General features: G+C 42.8%; 1 protein-coding gene across 1 annotated transcript in view; it reads right to left on the bottom strand.

The window, feature by feature from the left end:
- Positions 1–2,261: 2,261 nt before the first annotated feature.
- pdgfc (platelet derived growth factor c) overlaps positions 2,262–14,819 on the bottom strand; it is a 136,112-nt gene continuing 123,554 nt past the window's right edge. The window contains exons 4-6 of the mRNA XM_080502244.1: positions 5,165–5,372; positions 3,437–3,654; positions 2,262–2,797 (exon numbers count right to left, since the gene is read on the bottom strand). Coding sequence (XP_080358370.1) covers positions 2,684–2,797; positions 3,437–3,654; positions 5,165–5,372 — 540 coding nt within the window. The 3' untranslated portion in view covers positions 2,262–2,683. The remainder of the gene's footprint in view (positions 2,798–3,436; positions 3,655–5,164; positions 5,373–14,819) is intronic.

The following is a 14,819-nucleotide window of genomic DNA, read 5'->3' as shown; positions in this document are numbered from 1 at the left end:
CTGGATGCTATGAGTCTGCAAGGAGGAACGGATCGAGCTTGCATCTCTGATATATGCATTTTGTAGCATTCTATATGCATTGTGTTTTATACACCGCTGCAATATTAACCTTTCTTTTTTGTGTAAGAAATACATTTGTATTTATCCTAGGTCACTGAAATATTACAAATAATTTATTTATGGTAATAATTTGTCTAAAGGTTTTTAGTCCGACAGCAGATGGCTGTTTTGTTTTTTTGTTTTTTTTTCCGACACCGCTGCGATTTTAATCTTTCTTTTTTTGTGGTTAGGGATAAGGTTAGGGTTACAGAACCACTACAAATAAGTTGTCTAAAGGTTTTTAGTCCGACTGATGGCTTTTTATATTTTTCTTACCTTACCTTTTTTTCTTACATTTTTTTAACTTCTCCAATGCAATTTTAAACTAAGTCGCCCATCTGGGAATCGTCTATCTGGGGGGAAAAACACTGTCGTCTAACTGGGAATCATCTATCTGGGATGACACCGGTCAAAGTGAAACTTCCACAAGCAGATTAGCAAATGAAAATATGCTACATGCTATATGTTAAAGAATTTAAGCGCTTGCACACCAGTGATGCTATTTGCTAAAGCGTTTCAGGGTTCGCACACCAGCGATGCTACATGCTCAAGTTTTAAGGCTCGCACGCCAGTAATGCTACATACTAAAAATTCTCAGGGCTGGCACACCAGCGATGCTACATGCTGAAGAGTTTCAGGGCTTCCACACCAGCGATGCTACATGCTGAAGAGTTTCAGGGCTTCCACACCAGCAATGCTACATGCTATATGCTAAAGGGTTTCGGGGCACACACGCCAGTGATGCTACATGCTATTGCTTAACAGTTTCAGGGTACACACGCCAGTGATGCTACATGTTAAGCATGATTAAAGTGACTGACCCTCACCCTAACACTCATTAACAGCATGCAGTGCACTGTAGACGCAGTCGTGTAGTGAAGCCTTTAGGAGTCTTGGAGGAGTGTGTAGCATCAATGCAGAGGTGGAGATGGTTTGTGTTCCTTCATGTACTGATTGCATATTTACTATAAATTAGGTTTAATGGCATTTATTATATACTTGTATCAGTACTCAATATCGGGACATAGTACTTGTACTGGTCCTTTAAAAAAGGCTACAGAAATATTTTTTATTATTGATGTTACTAAATAATACAATTCTTGTGACAAAATAGTAAAAAAAAATATATGGCAAAATACACATCAACATTTTTGGCAATTTACAGAAAATATACTCAGGAGTTTGGAGTTGTATTTACCTCTGCACTCTTCTCTGCTAAATAACATTTTCACAGATTTCAAAGTTGCATTTACAGTATTTTTTTTTACATTTTTCTCACAAAATTACGATACAAGTTGAATTGAGAACTGTGTCTAATTTATAAGAATTAAGATGCTCATACGTGTGTGTGCATATTGTTCAAATCGCCACTTGTCTCTTCAGAGCATTTAAAAAACTGTTTCACCCCAATGTAGAAGTGGAAGAATTTATTGTGGATGCTCAGTACTATGAAATACACAGACTGTTTTTGCAAATGTAGCGATAAATAACTATGGCATACAGAAAGTGGAAAAATAACAAAGAATGCAATGTTTAAAAAAAATGATTAACAATGGAAGTGCAGGATAATACAGCATCAAATATAGCAAACATGGTATGTTGGACCTAAATTCCCTTTCATTTAACAAATAAATATTTACAAAAAAACAAAAACAAAACAAAAACATTAATAAATATATATATACGTATATATATATAAATATATATATATATATAAATATATATATATATATAAATATATATGTATACTATATACATATATATATATTTATATATATGTATATATACATATATATAAATATATATATGTATATAGTATTTTTGTTATTGTATATTTGTAAATTGAGATGCATCGATTGAAGACTTTTAATGAACACTGCCTAAATGACTCTCCATGTGCAACTTTCTATTCTCTGTGAGAATCTTTGGTAGAAAAAGAAGAATTGTACAAGAAAAAGAGAGAAAAAAGAAAGTATTTACATATACTGCAGTCTCATTAGCGATGCCTTTCAGCTGTACTGTGGCTGCATTTGCTTCGGTTTAAATCTGTGACAAAACAAGAGAGGAAAACGACTGTTCATAAAAAAACACCTTTCTCCGCCTTGATGGTAAAAATAGAGGAGCTGAGGGAGGCAGGCAGCACGAGCCAGCTCACTTTGCGAAATAAAGAATAAAAAAATAAGAAGACTACTCGAAACAGAAAGGCTCCCATTTTCTGTGACAGTATCAGCCCACACTGAGTGAACTTAAAAAAAAAAAAAAAAAACCTCAGGAAGAGAGGCGGCAAGGCCGCCTCAGTGTTCTTATCTCCAACAAGCCTGAAGAAAATCGTCCTTCCGAGTTCATAAGTAATTGTCCAGATATGCTCCAGTGGATTTCTGTCTCTCCTTCTAAACGTAGTCAGAACACGGCAATGGTAGTCCACAGCAGTCTGGTCCATTCAGGAGATTTATTAGATTCCAGTCTGTTGTGCTTCATCCAATTAGAAGGAGGACAACAGGATTAAAGGGCCGGTGGGATCTTGTTTGCTTTCCGAGTGGACGAGTGGAGGTTTGTTGGTGTCCGTCCGCCGACGCGTCCGAGGTCAGTCCCAGTCGTCTTTACAGACGCAGTGACACTCCTCGTGGTGCTCCAAGGGCACGTCGGTCAGGGACTTCAGCAGGCCGCGAGCACCGCTCTGATGCTTCAGCAGCAGCACCTGAACCGCAGGAGGACAAGAGGAGCTTCATGAAGGGTAGCGATGCAGGAATTCACACGTTCACTTCATGTATTCATCCGTACAGGACTCCCAGTTTTGCTTCACTTTGCCAAAACAACAACAGATGAAAACTGGAGCTCCACTCGGTAGAACGCAATATTCGCCAAAAGCACATTTGGTTGCGGGTCACCGAGTCAGCGGGTCACCGAGTCAGCATCATTAGCATGTTAGCCATTAGCTCATATCAATGCTAACTTGGTAGCTGAGGCGATATGGCAAACATATCATATCGTAATTTTTTGAGAATAAAATCACTTTTTTTTTAAAACTTTTTTACATTGATTTCTTAACAGTGCAAACAAACCATTCCCTGATGTGAAACATAGCACCAGCAGAAAGAAACAAACAATTTAGGCCAAAGAACTTTTGTGAACATATTTCAATTTATATAATTTGCACAATTTTGCCAATGTGCAAATAAGGTAAACATACTACAAGGTAAATAACACTGTGTGCTTGTGCAATATAAAAACTGAACTGCTCTTAGCTTTTGAAATTGTTTGACTAACATATAGAATGAAACCAGCGAGGGGGGAAGAGGTTTTGTCCCATCTTTGTACCATGAGGTGTGTTTTCTACCTCATGGTATTTCTTGGTGACCCTGGCGGGGAGGCACTGGCAGTCGAAGCAGCGGTGAGAGCAGCAGGCACAGTTTCCACCGCAGCGCTTCACCAGGAGGCAGCTGGGCCAGAAGATGGCATCTGTTCTCTTCAGCTCCTCGCGCAGGGACACCGAAAAGTTTCGGGGAGTGCAGCTATACAGCCGACCTTCCTCCCTCAGCAGATTGAGATCGGCTCCTACGCAGAGATGGGGAAAAAAACAACAAAAAAAACCAAGGATCTCAGTCACTTTAGGACACAAGATGTCGAAGCTCATTTTTCCAGTGCAGTTTGTTTGACTCTTAGAAGAAGAAAGTCATTTAGGATTTTGACTTTTTAAAGCTCTCCGCACTTTATTCACAATTTAATCTCCTGATTGGTGATTTTGCTAAGAATGAAGTTGCTTGAATTGAATTGAATAGAGAATTCCTTAAAGGGATCATATGATGCTGTTTTCCAACAGTACTAATCACCCCCGTACCTGGAACGATGCCCCAGAAGTGAATAAAGTGTGTCCTCTCTCTCCCTGGCTTGTTTCAGTTTTTAAAAGGTGTGCTGCTCCAACCAACCGATCAGAAATCAAACCCTATATAGGCTGCATCTCATTTCTCCCCTTAGCCCTTCATCTTACCCCTACCCCTCTGAAATGCGCGTTCATGAGAGTCTGAGGGGTGTCCCATTTCACTACTGTGCAGAGGCAGAGGGGTGAGGGGAAAGGCTATTCACCCCTCTAAACTGAGCTTTTACATATGCAGACTTTAAACAGAGGGGTAGGAGGAGCTTCAAACTTTCACACAACTCACCAACATGGTGCTGAAGGACTCGTATTTCACATATATACGCTTCTAAAGTTATATAAACCTGTTGTGTTTTATACTAGTAAGAACGGCAGTAGCGCTGCCGTATGTAGCTTCTGTGTGTATTTGTTTCATACAGACCGTGTTTATAACATTTTATTATTACACTGTAGAGTTCCAATGTCTTCTAATATGGTGTTTTGAAAACAGGGACCCCCGAGCAAACAAAGAAGCTCATCTGCTTTCACATGGTGAATGAGGAAATATTTCTGAAGTCCCAATACAGCACAAAAACTGAGTAATCCATGTCTCCGTCTATTTCTTCACCTTGATGTGGAAAGGCGGAAAACGAAACAAAGCAGCCAAGCTCCTGCAACATGTCGAATTTGGGACGGCAGGACGATGCTCCTGCTGGAAAATCAACAAACATCCGTGGCTCAGCTCTGCTGATATAACGGTGCCGTATTATGACGTCATAACTGTGAGACGGAGCGAGAGGCTGAGCAGAGGGAGAGGGGTGTCCCAAATCTAAGGGCTGAAACGTATCCCTTTGCCTTTGCCCTCGTTTTGAAGGTGAAGGCAGAGGCGGAGGCGGAGGGCTAAGGGGTAGGCGGAGGGTTACAAAAGAGAATTGGGATTTGGCCATAGTGTCATCTGGGATTTAGCCAATCCCAATCAAGGTAGGCTCCTCCCCTTTGACTCCACCCACAATTATTCAGCTCTGCTCTGGCACATGGCACCATGAGAGGAAGCAACCAAACCATGTGGAAGAGTCGGAAAACTGAATAATATGACCCCTTTAAAGGAAATAAAAGTTAACTGAATTTTTATTACAATAAAAATAGTAAGAAAGTGCAAACTTAAGATGACTATGAATGTGCAAATGTGTGAATGTGCAAAATAACTTTTACCTCTGGCCTTCTTGTTGTGGATGAAAGATTTTCCCAGCACGTGCCAAGTGGGTTTGTACAGCTCCTCCATGTCCAGCTGCCACCGGTCCGGCTCCAGGTACTTCAGCACCTCCTCCACGGTGCCCAGCTCCTCCACGGCCCCCGACAGCTCCTCCATCCCCTGCAGGGAGGTCGGCACCGCCACTGGTGCTTCAGGCTCGGACACACTCTGCAGGAAAATACAAGTCAACATAAAAAAGGTGTTTCACCTTTTCCTGCTGCGCTGTAACAGGACCAGTCTTGTTGGTATGTACAGTAGTTGTCACATTAAAAACACAGCTGGATAAATATTAGGAAATATTCCACCACCTGCCTCTGGAAACCTGCAGCAACTCACAAAACTCCTTCGGTGACATTCAGAAATCTTACACCGCACCATGAATAATACATCTGAAGATTTACGCAGCGGTTTGTCATTGATTCTTTTCACAATGTGGGAAAGCGTTGTGGTGTTGTTCTGTATAGAAATATTTCATGTGACGGTGAGATATTAGGTTTAAATTGGATTAAGGCTCATTAAATGCTGCAGCAGTTTGGACAGGAGTTGATTTAAGCAGAACCCGAGCAGGCCCAGGGCAGCGAGGGCCCAATTTAAAAGCTCTGTGTCTGAGATAATGTGTGGATGAATGGTGACTCCGGCCCCCGGAGGATCACACACACATTTTACATACAGAAAAATCCGCCTTATTGGAATGTTTTCGGCCAAACACTGGAGAGGTGCTGGGAATATCCAAACCTGCTCGACTGCAGGCTGCATTAATATTTCAATTGAAGAGTCCGCTGAACAACCAGCGGAAAAACATTTCTCAGATTCACTGAAGGTTTAGGGTCAAGATGTGATTTCTGTTTGTAGAAGTTAAACAATTTCAAACTGAATGAAAAATCAGATAAGAATAGACAATAGCTTGTGGTGGTGTTTCAGTCAGGACCAGCCCCCCCTTGCAGCCGCACATTATGTCCTACAGTAAAAACACAATCCAAATCCAATGTAAGGCCACAATTATACATTAGTACTTAATCCACACCAACATGACAGCTGATCAACAACAACAACACATCAAGACACCACTGTGCAGCTTCACCATCAAATAATTTCCCAGTGTTTCCAACAGGTTGGGGGGGGGGCGAGTCTCGCGCACTACTGTTATGTATAAGTGCTTGTCTGTCTGTGTGCACCATTGTATGGGAAACACCACTTTACAATCAAAAAACAGCACCAAATGCCAAAGCAGCACTAATCTAATCCAGAGAAAGTAAAAAAAATAAATAAAAAAACCCTCCATCCTGTTGTAAAATGCTGCACAAAGCCTTTGATGGTCTGAGTTAGCTCATCATTTCTGGTGCCGGGCTTGTTCACCGCGCAATTGATAAAGGTCCCGAAGCAGGTCCTCTATCATATCATCCGATCTTGCTGTTAAATTAGCCGCCATCACTCCAGATTAGCAGATAATAACAGTGTGTCATCACCTTATTGTTATTTGAGTGTATAAAAAAATTATATATAAGTTTGATGTATTAATATTATTATGGCTTCATAGTGAGAGAATATCAGCTTCAAATGGGTTTGGGAGTATTTCTGAAGTTTGTATATTTCCTCTGATTTCCTCCCACAGTCTGAAAACATGTCAGTCATACTAAGGCCCTGTTTGCGTGACGATGTTTCAAGTAATAACTCTTCATTTTTGTGTTTTGCATTTCAGAATAGTTTCACGTTGACACAGAAACAGCAGATGTAGTTTTCATGTTGGGCCTAGTGACTACAGACTGGGTACTTCAAGAGTAGGAGACAGAGTCAGAATGTTTTCGAAAAGCTACGTTTTCAGTGACTCTCAACATCGTCATGTAAATAAGCAACCAAAACACTGCAAAGATTTAGTGTTTTCCTTATTGAAAACTTCATAAACGACGCTTTGTGTGTATGGTTTCTGTTCCTTCACAGAGAATCAGAATGGATAGTTTACTCATTTCTATTTTGAATATTACTCACATTGTCTAAGTCTTGTGTGTGCTTCTTTACCTATTTCCTTTTACATGGGTCACCACCTTCAACCCCCCCTCCACAACAAATTCCAGGTTATCTGAACCTACCCACTCTTAAACTATATGGGACTAAATTATTCCACTGATGTAAACTTGGACAAAGATTTGAAGCAAACTTCAAATACATTCTTAAAACTATTCTGTGCTTTGAAGTTGAACAGCGCATGTAAATAATTACTTCGTTTTTTTTTTTATGCTGTCAGGCATCTCTCTCACATCTCTGCCTGCCCCTTTGCTCACTTTGCATGTCAACATCTGTCCCTGTCGTGCCTTTGTTGTCTGTTTTCCAGCTCTCATCTCTCCGGGCCGAGGCGAGCAGCCACTCAGAAGATACCCGGGCTGTCGGTCTTCCCATGAGAAAAAGAGGCTAATCTGTTAAATCTTTCAGTGCAGTGATGCTGTGTTTGTCCGACATGTCAGCTTGCTGGTCTCTCGAATCTCATGTGACTGACAGGTAGGAGGCAACATTGTGACACTCAAATGGAGTATTGAAAACATCGGCCGGTGGCAGCTGGGGCCCGCAGCTTCAGGAGAAGTCGAAATATCTAAAAAGAAGAAAATAGATGATTCTAGGAATCCTGTGTGAGGTGGATTACAATAGAGAATTAAATGACAAACACTGATTATCGTGTTTTGTTTAGTGAAGGCAATTCTTTTATTTGACCTGATTAATTCCATACATCATGTGGCTTAGGCACCGTTTACCCAACGTTTCATGTGAAAAAGCATTGTTTTGGTGTCCTTGTTTCATAAAAGTTTCACATTTACAAGTGCAACGTTTTGAAAACAACATTTGTTTCCACAGAAACGGCAGAAACACTGAAAACAATACAGCTATCACAATCATCATGTTGGGCAACAACTTAGCCAACATTACATAGCAATGTTTCAAAATCAATGCCTCTTTACACGGAAACAGCAGAATTGCTGGAAATTATGTAGTTACCATGCTCGGCCACAAGTGGGTGTAATTGATTGTTTTTGTAATAAAACCACACACACATGCAGCAGAGAACAATCGGCCATCAACATTGACAATGGGAGACCACAGACATTCTAGTGGACAGACCACCAAGTTGGATTTTACGGTGAGTGTCAAAATAAAACTACCAAGTTGGATTGTTATTACGGTGTAGTAAGCGCTTCCAAGTCGTTGGGATCTTCTGAGACCTTAGTTATGGGCCGGTCATTGAGTATTGCTTCCACTTCACAAAACAATGTCTGCAGGCCTTCCTCGTCCAGTGTTTGAGCTCCAAGAACAGAGGTAAGTATGCTGCGCACAGAGCGAATCAGACGCTCTCAAACTTCACCTTGGTGTGAGGCCACTGGGGTGTTAAAATTCCTGCACAAAGATCCTCTCAATTTTAGAGTGATTTAAAGCAGCCAGAGCTTGCTTCAGCTCCTTTTTGCACCAATGAAATTTGGGCCATTATCTGTCCTTATACTCGTCACAGGTCCTCTTCTGCAGATACATATTTGCACCGCATTGATGATTGAGTCTGTGTTGAGGGAATGCGCCACCTCCAGGTGTACTGTGTGAAGGCTCAAACAGGTAAAGATCACTCCATATCGCTTCAGCAAGGTTCTCCCTCTCCTCATGCCCAATGGTCCAAAACAATCTACTTATGTAGATTCTGTAAATGGTTCTTTATCAGGCACAACTCTTTCTTCAGGTAAGTCAGACATTTTCTGTTCTCCACATCTTGCTCTCTACCTCCGACACAACATTGAGAGAGAATCTTCCTGGCTGCACAGTTGGCACTTATGATCCAATACTTCTGTCTCAATCTGTGCAGCATGTGAGTGCTGGAGATGGAAGCCACCCTTTTCGCAGAGAGATGTTAATCCATGTACAAGTTTCACTGCATCTCCCTCCGTCACAGTGAACTTGAGACGGTCATCCACATAGAAATTTGTTTTGACTGTGCTGAGGACGTCAAGTGAGTATTCCAGTGCATTATCTAATGCTGTCCTTCTCAGTGCATTGTTTAAGTGCATAGGAAGCGCAAGAAGTTGACGTGCTTGTGTGGGACCCACACTTGATGGAACATGGCTCTGATGGTGGCCATAACAACGATGGGCTTCACCCTAAACTGGAGGAGGACACCAATGAGTGTATTAGTTAAGTCTGGGCCCTGCAGGAGCTGGCTGTTTAATGAATTGCCTTTGTATGTGCAGCCGCAATCGAATGCAACATGCAACTTTCCTTTGGTCGGGTGGTGTACCCAGTGGTGGGGAATGTACCACACCTTTACTTGTTTTGGAGTGGACTCATTTGTGGGAACTTTTTCTGCATATCTTGCTCCAGCATGTTGTTGAGGAAGTCAATGTATTGAGCTTTGAATGAAATGTCTCTGTCAAATCTCCTCTTCAAGCTCTGGAGTCTTTGTACTGCAATACAGCAATTATTTGGCAGAACAGGATCTTCAGCTCTGAAAGGTAAGTCAATGCAATAATGTCCATCTTTAAGCACTGTTGTATCATTCATAATTTTCATGAATTTAGTGTCCTCTCTTGACATCTCCTGTGGCTCATCATATGTCCTTTCATTAAAGCCACGATTGTACTGCTGCATCAACTTATTTTCCAGGTGCTCCACACAGATGCAATTAGCAGTTACAACAGTGCATCCTGTTTTGACAGCACCTCCAGAGTCTCCAGCACGAAGAGGTCCGTTAATGAGCCAGTCAACTCTGGTCCTCACTGCATACGGTCCGCCCCATTGACTGTTTCTTAGTTCTCATGGCTCCAAAACTTTGGGCCAATCGGTTCCAATGAGCAAATCCACATCTGAATCTACTGGGTGTTGTAGCCCAATGCTGCTCAAGTACGGCCAATGAACAACATGACCATGACATGGCACATTGAATTTAGACACAGGGATTTTTGTTTGTGTCAAACCAGATGGAAGCTCAATAAAATCATCTGTATCAAGACCAGACACCTCCAGTTATTGCAGTGGTATTAATGGTTTTAGTCTCTCCCATTGTCCTTAAGAGTAAAAATGCAGTTTTTGCCTGATACTTCCAGCCTTTCAGCCAGACTTGCAGTGCCGAAAGTACCAGAGCTCCCAGGATCAAGAAAAGCGTAGGTGTGCATCGTTGTGTTGCCTTTCTGACATTTCATCTGCACAGCCACAATGGAGGAAACAGCTGTGCCATCGTCACCAGCCCCAATATGACCACACGTCTGTTGCTGCTCATGTACAGTGCTCACAGTCTCTTGAGAGGTAATCCTTGTATCCCATCTCTCTCCACATGCAGGACAGATGGGTGTTTCCTTTGACACACTTCACAATCCAAATGACTCCTGCAGTCTTTGCTTGTGTGTTCATATTTCAATCACCCATAACAAACACCTTTCTCCTTTAGAAATTGTATTTTGTCCTCCTGGTTTTAAACTGTGCATTTATCCAGAGGATGATTGGTGAGATGGCAGAACAGACATTTGAGCTGGTTACTGTTACACACCGTGGTGGTTTTATTGTTATGTTTACACCCATCAATTACTGCATTAATGCTAGTGGCAAACATACCACTGTTTCTTGTCTGCTTCACTTGGCTGGATACCTTTGATTGGCTGGGTGAGGAGACATCATTTATACATCCAAACACTGGGTCTGAAACAATTTTGACTTGTTTTTCAATAAAGTTTACAAGATCAACAAATACTGCTCTGCTTCCAGTTTGTTCCAGCATGTCACATGCCACATTTCTCCACTCTTCCCTGAGCTTGTAAGGGAGTTTCATTATGATTGTCCTGATGCCCAGGTCCGACTCCTTCATGTACTTTATGTGGTGTACCATATTCGAGCAACCTCAATGGAACAAAGCAAATTATTGCAGAGCAGTTACATCCTCAGGCCAGTTGTTGATTTTGTCCATATAAGCAGATGATATTTTGTGTTCACTGCCAAACTGTTCAATCAAAAGTGTCTTTGCCCTTTGGTAACCAGGTTCAGAGGATAGATTGTGTCTCTTGGCTGACCTGTAGTGTAGTGTTCTAGAAAGTATAAGCGATCGCTGAAATTATGAGTTTTTTCTTCGATGTAGTTTTCAAAAGCTCTAAGAAAGGATTTGAAATGCAATGGGTCACCATCAAATACAGGTATATTTCTCGTAGGCAGAGCAGAGGCTGTATTTTACTCAACTAACAAGGCGGTGATTTTGATGCCGCATGATGTTCAAAATATCTGGAGAGGTGGTAGATTGATTTTTGTCATGAGTATTTTGAACAACTGCTGCTTGTAAACTTTCACTTTGAGAAGCATGAGTGACATTTGGTGTGGGTGGTTGTATTTTCACATGGTTGTATTTGCCACTGATAGGGACAACGTTAGATGGGTCACTGAAAGGAAGTTCAGAGTTTTTATTGGTGGGCACAAACTGCGCAACATTTGGATTTAATTCATATGTTGTTCGACCTTCTGACTTTTCCAAATATGAATTCATGCCATCTGATGTTTTAGAGGAACATTTTGACAGTTTTGAGCCACAATTTGAATGAATTTCCAGAACCTTCAATTTCGCATTTCTCTCTTTCAATTCAGCCTTCAAAGCACATTCTTATTTTCTCTTCTTAATTCATCCTGTTTCCTCATTAATTCCTCTTGTTCAAGTTTTATTTGTTTACTTGTGCCTCCAAAATGTGATTTTGTTTTAGGGTAATCATGCGCTCCTGTAATGCTGCTTTCTCTGCTTGTGCAATTATTTTTGCAGATGAACTGGATGAAGCTTTCGATAGTATGGAGCGAGTGTTTGAGCTTACTGTGAGACAGATATTTGATACACGGTCCTCAGACGCTAGGTTAGTTTAGTTTTCAGAAGGCTTATTTTCAATTGGAAGCTCATATGAACGGCCTACATTTGATAACCATCCTTTGGCTTCATCAATGAAGATTGAAAACACCTCTTCCTTCTGTTCTAAATATTTGTTTTGTTTTTCCATTTCATTGAAATCCAGTGACGAGGTAAATTCAGTGACATAAAAGACAAATGGTGTTGTTTTGCCTCATCAACATATGTTATCATTTGATCCAAAAGGGAGTTGACAGCATCAACATCGTCTGCAGAATGCATGAACTTATCCATTTGGTTCATGTACATTTTGGCTTGCTTGAATTTCATTGATCTTTTCTCCTGACGCGTTTGCATGAAATACATCATTCCTTTAGCGGTGTGGCAAGTGCGCCTTCTTGTGGAGAGCGCTATCTGAGTGTCACTTGCAGCTTTAGCTGTAACTTAGGACATGTATACCCTTTTATCAATGTTGGCCAAGTGCACATAAAGTTATTTGAGAAGGGTGAATATGGCACATACCATGAAACATTTTGTTTGGGGCGTTGGTTACTGTTGCGCGTGGCGTTGAGTACGCGTGGTTGTTATTGCGCATGGCCGTGCGCGACATCCAAGCAGGCTCCGGGTGTGTGTGTACCCAAACAATGACATCAATCGAGCACAGTTCTGCAGCTCCATCACTCCTGCAGCGTCACCACACGGTGTCCAGAGAAGCCTTTCACTGCAGAATGGGTTGGATCACAATGTTTGCTCCGTATCCTGCCCACGCAGCGTCACTCCCAGGCACCGCGCAGCGTTCAGGTGCGCAATCCTCCAAGTAGCAATTCAGCGAACGCTGATTCCAATTTCCAGGCAAACCAGCGATAGATATCCAGGTTTTTTTTTTTACTTAACGTAGTGGCTATTTGTCCTCGAGTCCAAACCTTTTCAAATGGTCACTGAGGCTACGTCTCGGTTTGGCTTTACTCACTTAAACTGATCATGAAAAACTCATTGTCCATACCAAAAAAGTACATTTGAGGTGGTTTATTTTCCTTTTGAAGCAAGTATACAGATGCAATGGGAAGAAGAACACCAATATACAGATCATACAACACAAGGTCCTTCACGAGTTCATTACAGGACAAAGATGTTCAAGATGGTCTCACTTCCTCTAACTTATGTTCAAACTGCACAGCTGATCTCCTTGATACCTGTCTACACTGTGATCTCCTTGACACCTGTCTACACTGTGATCTCCTTGATACCTGTCTACACTATGATCTCCTTGATACCTGTCTACACTGTGATCTCCCTGAAACCTGTCTACACTGTGATCTCCTTGATACCTGTCTACACTGTGATCTCCTTGATACCTGTCTACACTGTGATCTCCCTGATACCTGTCTACACTGTGATCTCCCTGAAACCTGTCTACACTGTGATCTCCTTGATACCTGTCTACACTGTGATCTCCCTGATACCTGTCTACACTGTGATCTCCTTGATACCTGTCTACACTGTGATCTCCCTGATACCTGTCTACACTGTGATCTCCCTGATACCTGTCTACACTGTGATCTCCTTGATACCTGTCTACACTGTGATCTCCCTGATACCTGTCTACACTGTGATCTCCTTGATACCTGTCTACACTGTGATCTCCCTGATACTTGTCTACACACACTCTGGCAGTGTACACCAGTCCAAACATTCTAGCAAAAGATCTGTGAAGATTTATCATTATACCTGGACCCCCCCATTCCAGTTTCACCTGCACTTTACTTGTTAGGTGATCTCACACAAATTAAAAGTGAGAAAAATGAATCCTTCACCTCCTGGTCTCCCTAAGCGTCGCAAAAAAAGCGATCCTCATGAACTGGAAATCCAAAAGTAATCTGAATGTAAAGTTATTTAAATTCTCTCCAATGTGATGTCACATCACATTGGAGAGAATTTTGCTCGTAGGAAAAATCATTTGGCACAATATGAGTTGACATGGTCCCCAATAATTGGGGACTGGGTGCCCTCCCCTTTCTGGTGGGGGTGCCTGCTGCAGCACCGGGTTGGGTCCTCCCTCTGCCTTCCTCCCCCCGCTGGGGCAGGGGTGGCCCCTGCTGCCATGCTCCGGGTCTGCCTCACTCCTGGATCTGGGGGGATGGGGGACAGTGGGGCTCCGGGTTTGGATGGACAGCTGACTGGAGATGACCCCCGGGGGGGGTTATATGGGAGATGGTCTGGGTGTGTGTGTGTGTGTGTGTGTGTGTGTGTGTGTGCGTTCTATATATAAGTATGGGTGTCGTCTTGTGAGAGTATGTGAGGGTGTGGGGGGGACTGTGGCCCCCAGCCGGGCTCGTGCTGGGCCATGCGGGTCTTAGACTCTGCTCTTCGGCTGTCGGGTGGGGGGGGGGGGGGGGGGGCTTCCTGTCCGGGTCCTCTTGTGGTGCCTTGTCGGAGTGGGTGTTGGTCCCCGTGTTCCAGACCGGCCGCTTCGGGGTGGGGCGGGATGGCGCGGGGGGTCCAGCTGGGCCAAGTCCTAGCGACGGGGGGACCTTCTCCCTCTCAGCCCCTCCTACCTTACCTCACCTTACCTCATTCAACAATAGGGGCCAGTGGACGGGGCCTAGGGTGGGGGGTCCAGGCCACTTAACTGTGGTCTGCCCCTCCCCCGACCTTGCGCCGCCCACAATTTTAACTACACTTAGTCACACAGGGTCTTGAGGGGATCAGCTGGCTTTCGGGGTTCTGCTGCTGGGCAGCGGTAGAACCCCCCCCCCCCCCCCCGCTACCCCTCAATTTTA

This window comes from Blennius ocellaris, assembly GCF_963422515.1.
Source record: "Blennius ocellaris genome assembly, chromosome: 9".
Lineage (NCBI taxonomy): Eukaryota > Metazoa > Chordata > Actinopteri > Blenniiformes > Blenniidae > Blennius > Blennius ocellaris.
This window is presented reverse-complemented; position numbering and strand designations above follow the sequence as displayed.